The sequence below is a fragment of the Hemicordylus capensis genome, chromosome 1 (genome assembly GCF_027244095.1).
Source record: "Hemicordylus capensis ecotype Gifberg chromosome 1, rHemCap1.1.pri, whole genome shotgun sequence".
NCBI classification, from domain to species: Eukaryota; Metazoa; Chordata; class Lepidosauria; order Squamata; family Cordylidae; genus Hemicordylus; species Hemicordylus capensis.
This window is the reverse complement of record NC_069657.1, coordinates 195,135,772-195,156,699: the sequence shown is the minus strand read 5'-3', so window position 1 is coordinate 195,156,699 and position 20,928 is coordinate 195,135,772. Positions and strand designations below refer to the sequence as shown.

Sequence of the window (20,928 nt, the reverse complement as noted above, 5' to 3'; positions counted from 1 at the left end):
TCACATAACACTAGAACCAGGGGTCATTCCACGAAATTGATTGCCAGGAAATTTAGGACCAACAAATGGAGGTAGTTTCCACATAACATATAATCAACTTGTGGAATTATCTGCCACAAGATGTGGTGATAGCCAACAACCTGGATGGCTGTAAGAGGGGTTTGGATAACTCCATGGAGAAGAGGTCTATCAATTGCTACTAATCAGAGGGCTATAGGCCACCTCCAGCCTCAGAGGCAAGATGCCTCTGAGTACCAGTTGCAGGGGAGTAACAGCAGGAGAGAGGGCATGCCCTCAACTTCTGCCTGTAGGCTTCCAGCAGCATCTGGTGGGCCACTGTGTGAAACAGGATGCTGGACTAGATGGGCCTTTGGCCTGATCCAGCAGGGCTGTTCTTACGAGTCTCTATTCTGGCCTCGCTCTTCACCTTTACTGACACACACAGCCGAATCCCCAAGGACTGGGGATTAGCGATCATCATCCCTATATTCCAAAAGGGCAGAAAAGATGACTCCACCAACTATAGAACCATCATCTTGCTCAACACAGTCAGTAAGCTCTATGCAAAACATCTATACTGGAAACTCAGGGACTAGTTGGACCAGAAAAATCTGCTTGCAGAGTAACAAGCTGGCTTCAGGGAAGGCCCAATCCATGATTGAACAGTGTTTAGTCCTTTAGCACCTCACTGAAAAATACTCTTCCTGCAGCACACTCTATGCTGCCTTCATAGATCTTAAAGCAGCATTCAATTCAATTTCAATTGCCAAGCTGTGGGACAAGTTTAGCCAAGCTGTGGGACAATGGATTTCTCCTCCATTGACCGGTGTCTGTTATACTTAATTCGTACTCTACATGCAGACACGTCACACAAAGTAAAGTGCAATTGCCAGGGCCACCTTACAAGAGCCATCACAACCCGGAAGGGCGTCAAGCAAGAATGCATACTGGCCCCACACCTATTCAATTTCTATATTCAGTCCATGGTGGGCCAGCTCAACAACCCAGACTTTCACCCTCCAAAAATCGCTGGGAGACATCTCCACGCTGCTATACTCAGATGATGTAGCAATCCTCTCAAGGGCCCCCACTGGCCTTAGAAAAGCACTGAAAGCCCTAGCACAGTACTGCAAGCAAGACCTCTTGGAAATCAACTATCAGAAAACCAAAATCATGGTATTTGCCAAAGGGCCTAAGATCCACTCCTGGCAGACAGACAGCCACAAGACTGAACAGCCTGCATGCTTCAAATATCTGGGGGTAGTCCTTAACTATGCTGGCACTAGAAAAGTTCATGGGCACCACACGCCCAAAATGCACAGAGGAGCTTCTCCACCATCCTTAAATTTCTACAAGCGAGAGCAGGCCATTACATAAGCAGAGCCCTCAAACTGTTCAGCTCAGCTTCTCTATGTCACTCAGCTGGGCCCTTTCTCTGACTTCACATCATTGAAACTTGTGCAATCCAAATTTGTGCGTGCAGTTCTTCAAGTCCCAAGATGTGTCTCCAGTGCCATCCTGCGCCTGGAGGCAGGCCTGATCAAAGTGGAGGCTAGAGTGTGTGTGGCCATACTCAACTACTGACTTAGACTATCCTTCTGCCCCCTGGCTCCTGCCCCACTAATCCTATGCAATGACTTTCAATCCAATTGGAAGCAGAGATGTACACGAACCAGTTTGGAGCTCCTTTTCTGGAGTGCCAAACTGGTTCAGGAATCGGATGCCAGCTTTCAAGCCAGTTCAGAGGTGGGGGGCAGTTACCTTTAAGGTGCAGAGAGGATATCCTTACCTGCCCCACTGCTTTCCTCTTGCCGGCACTCTCCCCAAAAAGCATTGGTGTGGGGCTGCAGCATACCTCTCTGCAGCCCCAGTCAATGTCGTACCAGAAATGGCCATCACATGATATATAATCTTATATATATATATATATATATATTATATATATATATGTATGTATGTATGTATGTATGTATGCATGCATGAAGATTTCTATATTTGGCGGTATATAAATTCAATAAATAAATAAAATATGTTAACATTGTAAGCTTGTATAATTTTTAATAAAATGTTTCTGCTAAACCTATGTGGAACTATTTATTAACTCATTCATTCTATTACATTCATTGATTCCTGTCTATACATAATTTATTTATCATATTTTTACACCGCCCCAAACATATGTCTCTGGGAGGTTTACAAGATTAAAAAGTAAAGCATTAGTTAAAAACAAAAACAAAAAATTTAAAAGCAAGAAATTTAAAACACAATTTAAAATTTTAAAACAATATTCTAAAAACATTAAAACAATCAAAACAATATCAGTTAAAAGTCTGGGTGAAGAAATGAGTCTTTAGAGACTTTTTAAAAGATGTCAGAGATGGAGAGGCTCTTATTTCACTAGGGAGTGCATTCCAAAGCCTTGGGGCAGCAACGGAGAAGGCCCATCCCTGAGTAGCCACCAGACGAGCCGGTGGCAAATGCAGACGGACCTCTCCTGATGATCTCAATGGGCGGTGTGGTTCATAACGAAGAAGACGTTCTCTTAAAAACCCAGGGCCCAAGCTCTTTAGGGCTTTATAGGTTATGACCAACACCTTGTATTTTGCCCAGAAACATATTGGCAGCCAGTGTAACTCCTTCAATATGGGAGTAATATGGTCTCTCCTAGATGACCCAGAGACCAGCCTGGCTGCCGCATTCTGGACCAACTGTAGTTTCCAGACTACGTACAAGGGCAGCCCCACATAGAGCGCATTGCAGTAACCCAGTCTGGAGGTTACAAACATATGTACCACTGTTTCGAGGTTGTCTAACTCAAGAAATGGATGTAGCTGGCGTATCAGCCAAAACTGATAGAAGGCACTTCTGGCCACTGACTCAACCTGAGACACCAAGGAGAGACTTGGATTCAGAAGCACCCCTAGACTGCGTACCTGTTCCTTCTGGGGAAGTGTGACCCCATCCAGAACAGACAGATCAAAATCGTCTCTCGAGTTCCGACCCCTCACAATGAGTACCTCCGTCTTATCAGGATTCAGTCTCAGTTTGTTATCCCTCATCCAGCCCATTACTACCTCCAGGCAGGCATTTAGGGAGGTTATGCCCTCTCCCGATGATGCTGACATGGAGAAATAGATTTGGGTGTCATCAGCATACTGATAGCACCCTGCACCAAATCTCCTGATGATCTCTCCCAGCGGTTTCATGTAGATGTTAAACAACATCTGAGATAATACAGAGCCCTGAGGGACACCATACAAAAGTTCAGATTTTGAAGAACAAAATGGTCATTACATATACAGAATGGTCATTACATATACATAATATACATATACATTTTTTAAAAATGTAAACCACCATGAGCCTTTTTGGAAGGGCGGTACAAAAACTGAATGAATGAACAAACAAACACTACATTCTCTCTCTCTCTCTCTCTCTCTCTCACACACACACACACACACTTATAAGCACATTATTATGTGATCCAAATAACTATAAAGTACACTGTACTTACAAGTAGGTCTACTGTAGTTCAATGCAGAATACCAGTTATGGTCTTGTGACTGCTAGCCAAATAAGGAAAACTAGCATGGTGTAGTGGCTAGAGTGCTGGACTAGGACCGGGGAGACCCAAGTTCAAATCCCCAATTCAGCCATGATATTAGCTGGGTGACTCTGGGCCAGTCACTTCTCTCTCAGCATAACCAACTTCACTGGGCTGTTGTGAGGAGAAACCAAAGTATGTAGTACACCGCTCTGGGCTCCATGGAGGAAGAGTGGGATATAAAACATAAAATTTTTAAAAAAACAAAACTATCCTTCAATTGGACTGCCTGGAACAAGCTCAAGACAAACAGGAAAACGATTCTGTTATTGGGAAAATGATTCTGCTACCATGTGTTTGGGATAGACGTTTTTTAAAAATCACACAAATGCAAGGATTCAGGCCAGTTAAGTTATGAAATTTGCCTTTGCTTACAATGATTTGGATTCTTCTTTGTTAATCTTTTTAAAAAACTTTTGGCATTTTTAATTGTAACAGAATCACAATTATTTACAGGGTATATAATCCTCACCCCTCACTGTTCATTTTTAAAGAACTTGCTAACTGGAGAAAAACAACATCTTAATTGCCCTCTTTAAGATACTTCATACACACAATCATAACTTTTTTCACTTTACAATCCCTATTTTTAATAAGTTTGTTATTTGTTTTCAATGAATGCTAAATATTTATTAGACATTTCAGACTTCTTGATATCTACCAAGACACAGGTTAATAATGCATGAATTATTGATCAAATCTCTCTCTACAAAGTGACATCAATTTTGGTGCATTTTCACCATTTTTAAGTTTTCCACCCCATGTCTCCATTTTCATGGAGACACTGAACTACTTATGTAGTGACATCATTTCATAGTATGGTCTCGTCTGTTACCATATGCACACTTCCAGCTATGCAAGTCCTACTGAAGTTGATGATCTTGGGAGACCCAGAATTATTAATCATGGAGAGGATCTCTCCTTGCATTGAGCATATCTCTCGACAGACAAACACTTGAACACACAAACAGTGGGATTTGTGGCCACAGACGGCACTGGCATCAAGGGCGTGATTAGCTAGTTTTATTGCAGACCATGGACAGGAAACACATGGATATGGATTCATTACCAAGTAAATATGCATAGTATTAATTTGTTAGTCTGCAAGCCTATCCTTAGTAAAATCAATGTGATTTATTCACCAACAGCAGTTAGGACCGAGGTGTTTGTAAACTGAATGTCAGTTGTCAACTTTCACCTGATAAGAACAGTCCTGTTGGATCAGACTGAGAGTCCATCTACTCCTACATCTTGTTTTTAACAGTGGCTAGCTAGATGCCTCTGGGAAGACCATAAGCAAGGCATGAAGGCAACAGCTCTATCCCTCTACATGTCCCTAATATCTGGCATTTAGATATAAAGTGGTTATTTAGCCATTATAGCCAACAGCCTTTGATATACCTATCCTCCAAGAATTTCTCTATTTGATTGGTATCTCGTACTGGAGTTTATCTGCTCTCTACTCTTATCTGGCCCAGTATGGAGTACTTTAAGAAATGGTTCTTCAGACTTTACAAACAGAATAATAAGACTTTGCCCCTTATGAAGCCAGCTTGGTAAGCCGCCATCACCATATCCTGTGTGGCAGTGAATTTCAGAAGTTAACTATGCATTTGCATAAAATATCACTTACCTTCTGACTTTTCTGAATCTACTGCTGTGCTGATCAATTTCATTGGTAACCCAAAGTTCTAGTATTAGGAGAAAGAACAATATCCACTCTCTCCAATCCATTTTTATTCTATAACTAAAATGTCCTTGCTTAGCTTCCATTTCTTTTCCCTACATCTTTTCCAGTTTTATAACCTTTTAGCGAGGGTATGAACTGTATACAGTATTTCAAAAGCAACTACACCATACCAACATGAAGGCATTGCAAGCACTGTTCCCTCTAAGGCGTGCGCATGTATGCACGCTCACAAGTTTTTGGGTGTCCGCTCAGTTCAATTTAGATCCCGCTCAGGTTGAATCAGGAATGCCCTATTCTGAATGCAGGTGCGCACACACTGCCTTGTTACTGCTGCCCAGAACAAAACTAATTCCACACAGAGATGTAAAAAATTAGAGGTACCACTGACTGCCACTTCACAATTGTGCTGGCAGCGCCGGTGCGGGGATGGGAGAAGGGCAGGACGCGGCATCCTCCGGCTCCACCACCATGACCAGCCCCAGCCTGGGCCTGACATGGCCCGGCCCACTCCGCTCTGGCCTGTGTGCATGTGCTCTCACTCCTCCACTGGCGGAAGCTTCCTTCCCCCACTGGTGGGGAGAGGACAAGAGAAATTCCTCTCACTGAGTGCATCCCCCACAAAAGCCAGCAACCTTTCCACCTACCCTTCCACCTGCACCTACTCCCCAGCCAATCTGTGGGCCAGGATTGCGCCAGGGATGCTTCCTTCTATCCCCATGGCTGCCAATTGGTTTAGCACTGTGAGGGTGGGGCTTGCCATGTATACCCTAAGCATTTTATATAGAGAGATTTTACTGTCAACTTCTTTCCTTATAATTGCCAACATTAAGTTTGCCTTTCTCATTGCTTCCACATGCTGAGTTGATGTTTTTAGTGAGGTGACCACTACTACCCCAAGATCTCTTTTGTGGTTAGTGTGCCATCAAGTCGATTTTGACTCCTGGCACCCACAGAACCCTGTGGTTTTCTTTTGGTAGAATACAGGAGGGGTTTACCATTGCCTCCTCCCATGTAATATGAGATTATGCCTTTCAGTATCTTCCTATATCACTGCTGCCTGATATAGTACCAGCAGGGATTCAAAGTGGCAACCTTCTGCTTGTTAGTCAAGCATTTCCCTGCTGCACCATTAGGTGGCTACCTTTTGTGGTTAGTCACAATCAATTCAGATCACATTAACAGAAATATAGGTCTATGATACCCTCAACTTTACAATTACACGGAATCTCATTGGTCATTTTGTTGTTCAGTTACAATATTTGGAGAAATCCTTTATGGATTCTTCACCATCTATTTTGGACTTCACTATCCTGAATAATTTGATGTAATCTGCAAAATTTGGCTCTCTCACTGTTCACTCCAGATTAAGCTGAAATGCAGCCATCCCAATATAGATCCTTGTGGAAGCCCACTGCTTATTTCTCTCCACAATGAATAGGGCTCAGGAAATCTACTAGTCTATTTGTCTGTGACAAGTGAAAAATGATGCCTGAGTAGAAAAAAATCATGACAAGTAATGTACCAACACAGCTTGAGGAACCACCTGACATGACAATGTTTGTCTGGATGGTGAACAGAACCAACATTTATTGACCCCTAACTATGAGAATATATCTAGTGGCACAGAAGACTTGAATACTTTATAAAATATTCACTTCAATGAACACATTTCCTTACATATCAGAATGAAGATTTTCATATATAAATGGCATACATAATTTGTAAATTATTTTAACGTTGCTTATGTTACCAAAGGCACACACACACACACACACACAAACATTTCCAGAACTTCAAACATTAGCAGAGTCTGAAGATCCATTACTCAAAGAGGATGTCTGATAATTGGTTAAATAAGAGTAGAGAGCAGATCAGCTTCAGCATGAGGCACCAAATACAAGTTACCAGGCTGCATACAGCACGAGAAGATAAGCATCGGTGAAACACCACAACAGGGACTTTATAGCCACTTTAGGGGCTTAAAGCACCTCTTTTAAGCACAATCCTATCCTTGCTTACTCAGAAGTAAGTCCTACTGAATTCAGTAGGTCTTACTTCCAAGCAAACAACACACACACACGGCACGACTGCAGCCTCACATTCTCCTTCACCCCATTATGTCTATTCGTCCACCACTTTCTTTACATTTTCTTGGTATTCAGTACTTGGTTGCCATTTAACCAAGGGCACCTTCCTTCCCTCTTCCTCGCAAATTACAGGGATGCAACTCCCACCTTCACTGATAAGAATTGTAATGCACTTTATAAACTGAAGACTGCTACACCAAGACCAAGAATTTAGGCTTCGAGAAGGAAGATAAATCCACCTCCCGCTCCTCCCAAGTTTATTGGAGCATTTCACGCAAGTCAGCATCACAACACCTCGACTAACCAGCAGAAAGAGCCCCCACCTTCCCTTCCCCTCCTCCCATTCAGGGCCCCAGATTTCGCCTCAGCGGCCACTCTCGGCGAAGAAACTGCGGCTCGGCTCTCCCCACCCCGGACTTGTTGAGGGGACGACGCTCCCTTCAGAGAGACCCGCCAGGGCCTCCTGCTCGTCTCGAGCCCGATGGAGGAATAGGCCCCCCTCGTCAGCGTGGGGCAGATTCAAACTGGAGGAGACGAAGCCCTCTCTCCCTCCCTCCCTCCCTCCCTCCGCCATTGCTCGAAGAGGCAGTTTCTCCCTCACGCGACCGCTTCAAATGTGAAGGCGACGCCACCGCAGCCGCCCTGATAGAAGCTCGGCTCGCCACTCACCCAGCCGCGCTCTCTGGGCCCCGAAGTTCCCTCCCGCCTCGCTTTTCACCAGCTCGACGCCGCCATGTTAGGATCTGGTGCAGCACGGACTGCGTCAGTGGAGGAGGGGAGGAAGCGGGAAACCCGGAGCGGCGAGTGGCTGGCGAGGGCGGAACCGAGGGGAGAGGATGATGGTGTGCGCGCGTGTCTGTGCGCGCGCGTGCGTCAGTACGTGTGAACAGGAGGGAGAGTTTGAGGAGCCGCGACGCTTAGGCGGTAAAGCTGCTGCAGGCTACCTGTCTCGACTGAGAAGAGGAACGGCTGTGGGGTGTGGGGGGGGGGAGCAACGGGCGGAGGCAGCCGCAGTCTCGCTCGTCTGTACCGTCGCCGCCCGTCCCCCGGCGCGCGCGCGCACCTCATTCTGAATTCAAGCTCTTTTTCAAAGCCACAGAGTAGACCCAGACCTGTCCCGGTCTCGGCGGGGATGGTCACGAAAGAAGAGGCGCCCTCTGGCCCGCGCGCAATTGAACGAAGCGATGCCTCTCAACTCCGTTTCCCCTTCTCCTTGATAAAGTCTGTCTCAGGCGCCTGAGATTAAAGTTTCCAGTCATCGGTTACATGCAACATCATTGGTGCATGGCATGTAGGGCATAATTAGGCTTGTGCTACACACTGCTTGCCACTGCCACGGTGTGTGGTGCCAGTTCAGTCCCCACTAATACTAAGAAGAGCACAACTTTGAAAGATAGGATGTCACACACTGCGATGGCTATCAGAAGCTCCTTATATTAAAGCATTTTGAAAACTTATCTATTATACTAGATAGAAACTATAGAGGGCCCACCAGATTGACATATTTGCAAAGGGTGTACTGGTTTTCATACAAACTGAAGGTCTGTATGTGAGGCTATATGCAAGTGGAGAATTGCAAAGTGCAACGCAGATAACTTGGACTTCAGAAGAGGAAACTTCTCAAAAATAAAGGGACTAGTAAAAAGGAAGCTGAAAGGGAAAGTCAGGACAGGAAGGTCAAATCACTCCAGAAAGCATGGAGCTTATTTAAAACCACAATAATGGAAGCTCCGTTGGAATGTATGCCAATAAGAAGGAAAGTTACCATCAAGTTCAAGAGGACGCCAGCATGGCTAACAAGTACGGTCAGGAAGAAAGGGGAAGAAGACTTCCTTCAGAAAATGTCCATATTAAGAGAACAGAAAGGAACAAACTCTGGTAAATGAAATGCAAGGAGACAATAAGGGATGTAAAAAAAAGACTTTGAGGGACATACAAATACAACAAATATTTATATACTGCTTTTTTTACAAAGTTCCCAAAGCGGTTTACATAGATATAAATAAATAAAATGGCTCCCTGTCCCCATAGGGCTCACAATTTTATTTTTATTTTAAATTAAGATAGACAACAGCCACTGGAGGGATGCTGTGCTGGGGACCAGTTGCTCTCCCCTTGCTAAATAAAGAGAACCACCACATTAAAAAGGTTCTCTTTGCTCAGTTAGCAGGGGACATGTAGCTAAAAGTATCAAGGGGCATAAACTTGAAATATATCAGAAGCAGGAAACCTGCCAGGGAAGTGGATTGGACCCTTAGATGATGAAGGTTAAAGGGATTATTAAAAGAGGGTATAGAGACTGCAGAGAAGCTGAATGAGTTATTTGCATCTGTATTCATGGCAGAGGATACTCTCTCTATATATATATACCCGTGCCTGAACTGAGCTTCTCAGGCTTGGAGACTGAAGAACTGGGCCAATTTGAGATGATGAGAGAGGATGTTCTAAACCAGGCCTGTACAACATAAGGGCCAGATTCAGCCCGCAGGGACTATTTTACTGGCCCCCAAGTATCCTGCAACAACATAGGAGCTGGAAACGGCCTTATAGCACCATCCAATGCACATTTTCTCAGAAATACGTTCCATGGTATACCCAGTGAGGCTTATTCCAGTGTAAGCATGCCTAAAGTTGCAACCTGAAAGCAACGACAGTGTAGGGAGAGGAAAGGACTTGGAATTTGTTTGGGGCTGGCATGCACTCTTGAACAGGGACAGGACCTATTTTCTGGCCACTATCCTTGGTTAAAGCTATGAGTCCATTGACAGGGGGACTAGATACACAAGTAACTAATATTTTTAATTTTAATGGAATAATGTGCTAAAAATTGACCTCGGCCCCTACACACCAAGCTGTGGATGGTTCTGGCCCACTAGGACAGGCTTCTCCAACCTGCGGCCCTCCAGATGTTGCTGAACTACAATTCCCAGCATCCCTAGCCACAATTTATTGTGGCTGGGTATGCTGGGAGTTGTAGTTCAGTAACATCTGGAGGGCCACAGGTTGGGGAAGCCTGCACTAGAGCATTTGAGTTGTGCAGCTCTGTTCTGAACTGTCTTGAAAAACTAATAGATCATCAGAGCCAGATGGCATCCACCCAAGAGTTTAGAAGGAACCCAGTTGTGAAATTGCAGATCTTCTAGCAAAAACATGTAACTTGTTTCAGAGGACCAGAGAAATGGAAAGTAGTGAATGTAACTCCAATTTTCAAAAAGAGATCCGGAGAGGATCCAGGAAATTACAGGCTGGTTAGCTTAACATCTGTGCTGGGTAAATTGATTGAAAGCATAGTTAAGGTCAAAATTGTTATACATCTAGAAGAACAGGCCTTGCTGAAGGAGTCTTGCCTCACTAATCTCTTGGAGTTCTTTCAGAGTTTTAACAGGCATGTGGATAAAGGTGATTTGGTTAACATAGTATACTTGGAGTTTTAGAAAGCTTTGGACAAAGTTCCTCATCAAAGGCTCTTGTGTAAACTTAGCAGTCATAGAATAAGGGAACAGGCACATGTGTAGATTGGTAACTGGCTGAAGAACAGGAAACAAAGGATAGGAATAAATGGACAGTTTTCACAATGGAGGGAAGTAGGATGTGGAGTCTCCCAGGGATCTGTTCTGGGACCAGTGCCTTTTAATTTATTAATAAATAAAAGCCATCCAAGCTGGTGGCCATCACCACATTCCATGGCAGATAATTCCATAGAATAATTATGCACTCTGTGAAAATACTTCCTTTTGTTGGTCCTAAATTTCAGGGTAAACAGTTTCATGGGATGACCCATAGTGGAAGAAACAAGTGGAGTGGAATAAAAAATTTTCTCTATCCACCCTCTCCACACCATGCATAACTTTATAGACCTCTATTATATTTCCCTGTAGTCACCTTTTTGCTTGAGCCTTGTCTGATAAGGAAAGTTCTTCAGGCCCCTGATCATCTTGGTTGCCATCTTCTGCACCTTTCCCAGTATTATAATGTCATTTTTAAGACACAGTGACCAAAACTGTACACATTGCCAGGAAATTTAGGACCTGTGTTAAGTAGAAGTTATTTTTCATACAGTACATAATTAATCTATTGAATTATCTGCCACAAGATGTGGTGATAGCGTGCAGCTTGGATGGCTTTAAGCAGGGCTTGGACAAATTCATGGAAGACAAATTTATCATGGCTACAGGCTACTTCCAGGTTCAGCAGCAAGATGCAGGGGAGCAACAGCTGGAGAGAGAGCATGCCTTAATCTCTTGTGTGTGAGCTTCCCAGAGACATCTGGTGGGCCACTGCATGAAACAGGATACTGGACTAGATAGGTCTCAGGCCAGATCCAGCAGGGCTGTTCATATGTTATATTATTATAAAGGAATAGGAGTCATAGACTCCCCCAAACCATTAACTGGTTTAGCTCTCAGTGATTTTGGTGAGCTTGACCTTTGTTAGGGTTTCCTATACTCTAGCAAGTCGCAACCAGTGTTTCTTTTTTTGAAAACATGTTATTCTATGTTCTGCTCCTACCAGTAAGTGGCTAACAAGTTTATTTTTCCTCTCACACACACATAATACAAACTTTAAATTGAGCACAAAGTAAAAGAATCTCGTGGATTTAAGTATTTGTGAGCTTGTAAGCATTATGAATAACATTTGATCAAAATGTTTCCACCGTTCTACTTTATCCACAGCATCTTTTATGTCCAGGGTGCTTTCCAGACTGCACACTAGGATGGGGGTAAAATGCTTCAGCTTGGCAGGATCGTATTGAAAACGATCCCTAGAATCTCAAACATAATGGGAAAATACAGCTACATTTTAATGACACATATGCAATGTTGCAGCACTATAAAACAAAGATTAGATCTGAAAGAAGGCATCGGAAATGTGAATGGCACCTTGCTGTCAGTGCAGGGACTGTGGTGTCACAACACAGGAAGTACAGAAACACACCTAGCAGATCCATAGTCGGGGCATAGCTAGGTGAGAGGGGGCCCATGTTCACCCCTCTCCCCATTAGCCTCTCTGAGTGAGGGAAATAATGAAGAAAATAGGGAGGGGTGGAGTTGGGGGGCCCAGGTTCTTCGAACCCATTCCCTCAATTATAGCTACACCCCTGTCTGCAGTGACACTGTTGTAGGGTTTAATCTGGAAAGCACCCAAGTTTTATCTAGATGCCACACAGCTTCTAGCAATACGAGGATTTGTGGAGCAAGTAATCTTCAAACAACTGTTTCACTGAAGGAAATCAGTCTGTTTCAATCTTCTTTCAAGATTGCTACTCGGATCATCTGAAAATACTGGGAGTAGACATTGACTGCAAAATTATCTCACTTTCATAATGCTCTTAGAACCACAGGGTCCTTCCCCCCCCAAAAAAGGGGGGGGGAATTGCTTTTTAGTGAAGTGCTGAGATTCTTATGCTAAAAGATCCCCCTCTCTCTCATAGTTCTACGGTTCCTCTAGTAAAAGGAGATGCCTAATAAATCTGCCTAAGTCTGTGGTATAGATTTGCCCTTCGTAGGAGACGTTCTGGAGTGTACTCACACCAACGAAGAGCGGTAAGCCTATTAACATACAAGCCTGTAAAGCAGAAATGTCCCATCACTACTGAAAGACGACGACTTCCGACAGAAAACGAGATTGAAGGTAGTGCATACTGGGAAATGTAGTACCAGCTTCTTCGACCAGGAAATCGGATCCTATTGGTTATTTTCACAGCGGAAGCTGCGGTGCGGTCAGCAAGATCTCTGCCTTCTTATCTCATTTTAGAAAGCAGCCGACTGTTAATGTAGGTTGGGGTTGTTTTTATATGTCCCCGTCTGCTTTGCTGGTGGGAAGATTTGGGGTTAAAGTAAAAGTGATGATCTCCCGCCATGTGGATTGTAGGAGGAGCCCGGCAAAGGAGCAGTAAGTGACGGCTGCTTGTTAATAGAAAGCATGGTGGTTCTACAACATCCATACCAGTGCGTTCGACATGTTCTTGGTGAACGAGATGAGCTGATGTTTCTCAAACTCTAGGAAAGCAAGGATTTAAACTGCTAGTTGGAGGTTAGGCAGTTTCTTCATCGCTGTAGAAAGGCCATGTTAAATTGTACTGACCTATGATTAGGGCTGGGTTCCCATCGTCTCTTTTCAGGACGTGCGCTCGCCGCTGATACTCTTGTCTCCACGTGGTTTCTGCAAGCAGAGTTTTTCTATGCCTTGTCTCAGTTGAAAAGAAGTGTTGCTATTCTCGTGTATTAGTTTGTTTCTCATCTAAAGCAAATATCCTATAATAAGCAGTCCTCATTACTATACCAGTGGCTCCATTAAACTGGAAACCCAGCACAGAGTTAAGGCCAATTTAGATGCAGCGTGTTTGATAGGATAATTGGTTTGTACACTGGAAGCCTTATATCAGTGTCCACTTAAATTTGGTTTTCATTTCTAAATTTGCTAGTTCATGGAAAGGTTCTTCACTACTATCTGTTGGTTGACTGGTTGATTGATTAAGTGCCGTCAGGTTGGTGGCGACTCTTAGTGACCACATAGATAGATTCTCTCCAGGATGATCTGTCTTTAACTTGGCCTTTAAGGTCTCTCAGTGGTGCATTCATTGCTGTTGTAATCTAGTCCATCCACCTTTGCTGGTTGTCTTCTTCTCTTTCCTTTAGCTTTCCCCAGCATTACAGACTTCTCAAGGGAGCTGGGTTTTTGCATAATTTGTCCAAAGTATGATAGTTTGAGCCTGTTCATTTGTGCCTTGAGTGAAAATTCTGGATTGATTTGTTCTATGATCCATTTGTTTGTTTTCCTGGCTGTCCATGATATCCTCAAAAGTCTTCTCAGCACCAAAGTTCAAAAGCATCAATGCTTTTTCTATCTTGCTTCTTCAAAATCCAGCTCTCGCATCCATAGAGTGTCATGGGGAAAACTATTGTCTGAATGATTCTAATTTTTGTAGGTGTAGACTCGTCACGGCGTCTAAATATCCTTTCCAAGGCCTTCATTGCAACCCTACCAAGTGCTAGCCTGCAGTGTATTTCTTGACTGCTGGATCCTTTACTGTTGATGGTCAATCCTAAAAGGCAGAAGCTATCCACCACTTCAGTGTCTTCATTACCAATTCTGAAGCTGGTTGCTGTACCCGTTGTCATTAGTTTAGTCTTCTTGACGTTTAATTGTAGTCCTATTTTTTCACTGTACTTCTTGACCTTCATTACTAGAGCTTGCAGATCATCCGCATTATCAGCAATCAGAGTGGTGTCATCAGTGTAGCGCAGGTTATTGATGTTTCTTCCTCCAACTTTAAAACCATGCTCATCTTCTCCCAATCCAGCTTCTCTATCTGTTACCTGAGCATAAAATGTTGAGCCTAAGTTTGCCTCAACAGCTTGCCATTAGTGCATTGTGTAACTGAGGGGAGATGTGGCAGTAGAATTGGTAGTCAGTAGAACATAATTCTGCACATGCTTGCCCATCTTTCTCAGTGGGTGTTCTTAAAACAACAGGAACATAGGAAACTGCCATATACTGAGTCAGACCATTGGTCTATCTAGCTCAGTATTGTCTTCACAGACTGGCAGCAGCTTCTCCAAGGTTGCAGGCAGGAATCTCTCTCAGCCCTATCTTGGAGATTCCAGGGAGGGAACTTGAAACCTTCTGCTCTTCCCAGAGCGGCTCCATCCCCTGAGGGGAATATCTTGCAGTGCTCACACATCAAGTCTCCCATTCATATGCAACCAGGGCAGACCCTGCTTAGCTATGGGGATAAGTCATGCTTGCTACCACAAGACCAGCTCTCCTCTCCAATGAATCCTTGAAGTCCAAGCTATTATTCTGTTTTTTAGTAATTGCTCATTCATTTCTTTGTCATATTTGTATGCATAATTACTGCTCATTTGTATGCTGGAGTTTCTGCTTTGGTTTTTTGTTTGCCTTTTTAAAGAGAAGTCAACATTTTCCTCTATAGAGTTGATAGTTTTAAAGACCACAGCTATAGTTAATAACTGAGGTGCTGAGGAGTTACTTGTTTAAGTTTAAGCCTAAGATTTTTTTGCCTCCAAGTGATAGATCTGCTTACTGTTAAATAAAGTTATTTAAATAACTCGGTACAATAGACTGTTTAATGTTTTTACTTTTCATGTCACAAGCATTTTACTGATCCAAGTGACTGACACTGAAACTAGTGTTTCCGTAGCATAACTTTCTTTATGCAATGCAAGGCTGTTGCCCTAGCCCCAGGGTGTTGTGCAAAGAAAGAAATGTCTGCTCCAGATTAGTTCTTGAGCTAGCAGAAGACGTTGATCAGTTGCACAATGTGGTATGCAAACGTTTATGTGTCCCAGTGCAAGCTCTGCAAACTACTTAACTGTGCAACTTTTAAAATTGCACTATTTCAACACTAGTCTGTCTGTCAGCCAGTGTTCCCTCTAACAAGGATTCCCAGATGTTGTTGACTACAATCCCCAGAATCCCCAGCTGCAAAGTCTTTTGATTGGGGATTATGGGAGTTGTAGTCAACAACAGCAGTGGTCCCTCTAATTTTTTTCATATCTGTGCAGAACGAGTTTTGTTCTCAGCGGCAGTATCAAGGCAGTGGGTGTATATCTGCATTCAGAATGGTTCCTTCCTGATTCAACCTGAGCTGAATCTAAATTGAACTGAGTGGACATCCAAAAACTTGTGAGCAAGCGCGCACACCTTAGAGGGAACAGTGCATTTGGGAATCCCCGTTAAAGGGAACACTGCTATCAGCCAATATTTTTAGTGAGCAGGGTATGTGTGTGTATGTACACTTATGTATGCATGCAAGCAAGCATAATTTAGACTACTGGTAGTTTATTACACAGAAGATAGATTAATTCAAACTCTTTCTAGACAGTGTATAAATAAGATTATTTGCTAATTATTAAAAGAGTGGTTTTCCAAGCTTGGAAATAACCACTTACCTAGTTGCCTGTTATGAATAAGGACTGAGTCAGGCAACCGTGGAGAAAATATATTAGCTGGTTCAGATGTAATATGCAGCCAGAATTTAACTTTGGTTCCGTGTGACCTTCCAAGCTTTGGACTTCTACATTCTCCCCCTGCCCGCCCCCCCCGCCAGCTGAGGAAGGAATCTGCTTCTGATGCTGGTTTCAGAAAAGCCAGGATTTGCTATGATGTCTGAAGCTGGCAAATCCTGATGCTGGTTTCAGAAAAGCCAGGATTTGCTATGATGTCTGAAGCTGGCAAATCCTGGCAAACTCTGGTTGTAACCAGAGTTTGAAAAGAAGCCAAGATGTGAAACTCAAGTGGAATCTTTCCTCACTTCATCTTCAAAGTGGGGGAGGGATGCACAAGCCAAAGGCTTGGGATTTCATGCAAAGCCATAGTTTAATCCTAGTTCCTTGTGGCCTGGCCATAGTTTGCTAGAAGACGGTTGATTAATTTTGACCATTCTTATGTCTGCATCAGTTGGTTGTAGCATATCTAAGCAGATAGACCAGTCATCTTTTTGGAAGTTGGTGTGTGCACATGCATGAAGAGCTTCTGTGGCCTTCTTTGTTCAGCTGATCTGATTGTTATGCATTGCTACTGTTACAGATATTTCAAAATTCTTTTCTGCTTTTTCACACAGTAACTACAAAGGATATATAAAAGCTTGTTTCCTGTGTGCCGAAATGTTGTACCTTGTTGCTAATATGGCTTGCTGATGATCAGGACAGTCATATTATTTTAGACACACATGAAAGAAGGCCATAAAAGTGACAAAAATGCTTTACCTGAGACGTTTTTATCCGTTTGCATTGAGATGTCGCCAGTGTCGAACATGGAGCAGCGACCCTTTGTTGAGTCAGCTAAGTAACTGCACAAATGAAGATGAATTGTTGGATCTTGTTGGAAAGAACAAAACCAAACTCTCTGAAAAACACGTGGGAAGTGCAATTAATCTACTTTGGCAGTTTCAGATGAAGAAGTCTGATCTCTTGAGAAATATTGATTATATAAGAAACCATTCCCAGTTTCTTACACTTCGCATTTTAGCAGAAAACAAGATTGAAAGTATGGATAATGAAGCTTTAATAGACATACTCTACAATTTACTCCGGTAATCAATGTGACACTTACTTCGCTCGAACCTACTATTTTTCAGAATTGGTGTGGTTTTTAAAATTTAAATTAAAACTAATATATGTAAAATAAATGTTTGAAATGCAGCAGAACTCATTGGGTGACATACAGTTGTTTGGCACAGTGGTGCCCTGTTGGCGGATGCTTCTTCCACGAATGGAAGAGTTTTGCTTGCGCAAGGACCTCATGCATAAGTACAACTCGTCTTCTGTTTATGTGGAAGGGGCTTCTGTCAATTGCATGCCACTGTGCCAATTGTATGGATAACACCAATTTTTATATTATCTAATTACAAAACATGTGTGTGAATGAATGTTTATAATAGAAACGTACAACCTCGGAATGAGTCGCTGTTCCTTTATTCTAGGTAAACTGTTTTCCATATTTGATCTCATAAAAGATTATGAGAGCACTTTCTAGTTACAGCAAACATTTGGAAATTCTGTTACAATGTTTTCACTGACCAAGAAAAAAGAGATAGAGTTTTCGGTAATCGCCCAACACCAACACAGTTCAGCTGGCAATTTTTACTTCTGTCAGTGTCTTGAGAACAGGCAGATCAAAGGAAAAAACAGAGGGTTGGAGCTGCTGAGACACCAGCTATGTACTAAAATTCCTAAGGGAGGAATATCAAAGAAGAACAGGCATTTCACAATTGATTACTGGCACTGTGAGCTGTCCCAACAGTGTTGGAGCAGTTGGCAACATTGCTTGGGAGGCGCCTGATCAGCATTCTGCCAATCAACATGTTAAAAAAAACCCACAACACACCTAGGTTGACAAAAGCCTGTACTTGCCCAAGCAACTTTGCATGCCTCTTTAGAAAGCTGTGTTATCCTTGTGGACCATCTAGGTGGGCTAGGACTGTGAGGCTGTGTTCCATGATGCCTCCAGACCTTCCTAGTGAGTTGGTCCAAGAAGGTGATGCAGAGAGACTGCTGCTCTGCCCCATGGTCTTTTCCATACAGTGTATCGCAAGATTCCATCTTGATAAAAAGTCTGGGAAATATCTATATGAAACCACTGAGAGAATAGATATAAAGGCAGGGTATAAATGCTATAAATAAAACCATGTGCTAAAGTGACTATGGCTAGGATCCAAAGAAAATATGTATAGACTGGTCAGAATTGCGCATGCACCCATGTTGTGTTTGATGTTGCAGCAGTTTCCACTGAAGAAAAGGCAAGACATTATTCAGTTTAAAAAGTTGCTTGACTCTTGCAGTGTGGAACTGCTGCAGCATCAACATCAGATTAAACTTCAGCTGCATCCATGGTTCTGCCCTGAGCATGCAGAACAGTGAAGTTGTTACCAGAAGACAGGGAGGGAGAGACAATGGGTTTTATTACAAGGTTCAAAACTATATATATTTAGGCTTCATTGCAGTCATTCATTGCATTAGGCTTCATTAAACCTTTAATTCAAGGGTTAAGCCAAAGGCACTGAGGAATAGGTGAGCTTTGGTGTGTGTGTGGGGGGGGAGCAGCATCCTATATGATTCCAAGCATTGATCAATCAATATTTTATTTATTTTGGTAAATGTATAGCCTGCTTTTCAACTATTATTCTCAGAGTAGTTTACAATCAAGAAGAAATAAAATGTCAGTAAAATTACAATGGTTAACACATTGCACATGGATAGGTTGGGCGGCATCCAAACGAATGCTGTCCTCGTTTTAGAACATTTTGCACACACAGCATTTTTGCTGCTCTTCCTTCACTCTGCTGCCCCCTGAAAATATCTGTCTGAGGGATTTCCCCTGCCCCAAGAATATACATTGGGGATAGTGCAAGAAAGGGGAGGGGTTATTGGCAAAAATCATTGCATGTGTGGAATGTTAGAGAGCAGTCTGCATGCTGCCCAGTGTTTTACCAAACACACATTTGTGAAGGAATTCTCAAATACCATAAGGAACATGTTCAACAGGTATAAAACATGCATTAGCAATCTACTATTTTTGTAATATGTTTCTCTTCATCTCTAAAAACAAAGATTAAAATAGCTTTGTAGAGTTGTTTGATTTGTCTTTGGTCCTTCTGAAGGTTCAACGTGGAGGCCCATGATTCACTAGTAGGAGAGCTGGTCATGGAAGGCTGGCGAAGGTTAGACAGGCAAGTACTCTCTCCTTACCTCATTCCCTTGACCTATAAAAAATGTATCTGAAGCCTTGGAAATGCATGCTTATAAAATTCTTGCATAGTTAATACTACTGTATTTCTCTTTCCCTTTCCACACTGTTTGACAGTCTGATAACCTCATACTGATGTAGTAGTAGATTGAGACCGTTTGCATGGAGGACCATTGTACAAATAGAAAGAGCTACAGATTTAAGACTGTACCAGTCTAGCTCTTGGCTCAGAATAGAGTCTAAACAATAATTTTAAGGATTGGCAGGAATGGAGACTTGTCTTTAAACTGGTTTATAAGAGAATCCATAAAGATTTATAGGAGCAAATAACTTCTGCTCCAGTCCACCCTTCGCTGGGGGAATGAAAGTGCACCAGACTCACAAGTACATGAATCTATATTTGCCAAGGGAAGTTCTTGCATTAGCTCAAGGATTCCCAATCTCTTCGGATGTTGTTAACCTACAACACCCATCATCACTAACTTCAATGATTGAAGATGTTCCTGCCTCAGTAACCTTTTGGAGTTCTTTGAGAGTGTCATCAGGCATGTGGATAAATGTGATCCAGTTGACCTAGTACACTTGGACTTCCAAGAAGCTTTTGATAAAGTTCCCCGCTAAAGCCTCCTGAATAAACTTAGCAGTCATGGGATAAGGGGACAGGTTCATGTGTGGACTGGCAACTGGTTGAAGGACAGGAAACAGAGGGGAGGAATGAATAGACAATTTTCACAATGGAGGGAAGTACAATGGTGGGGTCCCCCAGGTTTCTGTACTGGGGCCAGTGCTCTTTTAACTTGTTCATAAATGATCTAGAAGTTGTGATAACCAGTTAAGTAGCCAAATTTGCAGATGATACTGAACTATTTAGGGTAGTGAAATCCAAAACAGATTGTGAGGAGTTCCAAAAAGATCTGTGTGTATACCAGTACTGTATGCAGTTCTGGTCACCATATCTTAAGGAGGATATTGTAGAACTGGAAAAGGTGCAGAAGAGAGCAACCAAGATGATCAGGGGCCTGGAACACCTTCCTTATGAAGCAGGGCTACAGCATCTGGGGCTTTTTAGTTTTAAAAAGAGACAACTAGCAGAGACATGATGGGGAAAAGAGGAGACAGGATAGAGGTGTATAAAATTTATGTATTGGAATAGAGATTTTGGAGAGAGAGAATTTTCTTCTTCCTCTTTCACAATACTAGAACCAGGGGTCATTATCCCATGAAACTGAAGGCTGGGAAATTTAGGACCAACAAAAGGAAGTACTTTTTTAATACAGTGCATAATTAATGTATGGAATTATCTGCCATGGGATGTGGTGATGGCCACCAGCTTGGAT

At 42.8% G+C, this 20,928-nt stretch overlaps 2 protein-coding genes across 7 annotated transcripts in view; one reads left to right on the top strand and one right to left on the bottom strand.

Moving 5' to 3' along the window:
• PPIG (peptidylprolyl isomerase G) overlaps positions 1 to 8,254 on the bottom strand; it is a 73,584-nt gene extending 65,330 nt beyond the window's left edge. The window contains exon 1 of one of the 2 annotated variants that reach the window (XM_053265038.1): positions 8,051 to 8,254. The gene's annotated coding sequence lies outside the window, so the exon portion shown is untranslated. The remainder of the gene's footprint in view (positions 1 to 8,050) is intronic. The other variant, XM_053265044.1, reaches the window with a different exon arrangement.
• Positions 8,255 to 12,831: 4,577 nt separating this feature from the next.
• FASTKD1 (FAST kinase domains 1) overlaps positions 12,832 to 20,928 on the top strand; it is a 30,254-nt gene continuing 22,157 nt past the window's right edge. For 2 of the 5 annotated variants that reach the window (XR_008310334.1, XM_053264997.1), the window contains exons 1-3: positions 13,090 to 13,273; positions 17,142 to 17,438; positions 19,506 to 19,574. Coding sequence is in view for 4 of the 5 variants with exons in the window: in XM_053264997.1 (XP_053120972.1) it covers positions 13,176 to 13,273; positions 17,142 to 17,438; positions 19,506 to 19,574 (464 nt within the window). In the remaining variant the exon portion in view is untranslated. Of the gene's footprint in view, positions 12,925 to 13,081; positions 13,274 to 16,967; positions 17,439 to 19,505; positions 19,575 to 20,928 lie in introns of those variants that run through there. The other 3 variants (XM_053265022.1, XM_053265017.1, XM_053265008.1) reach the window with 3 other exon arrangements.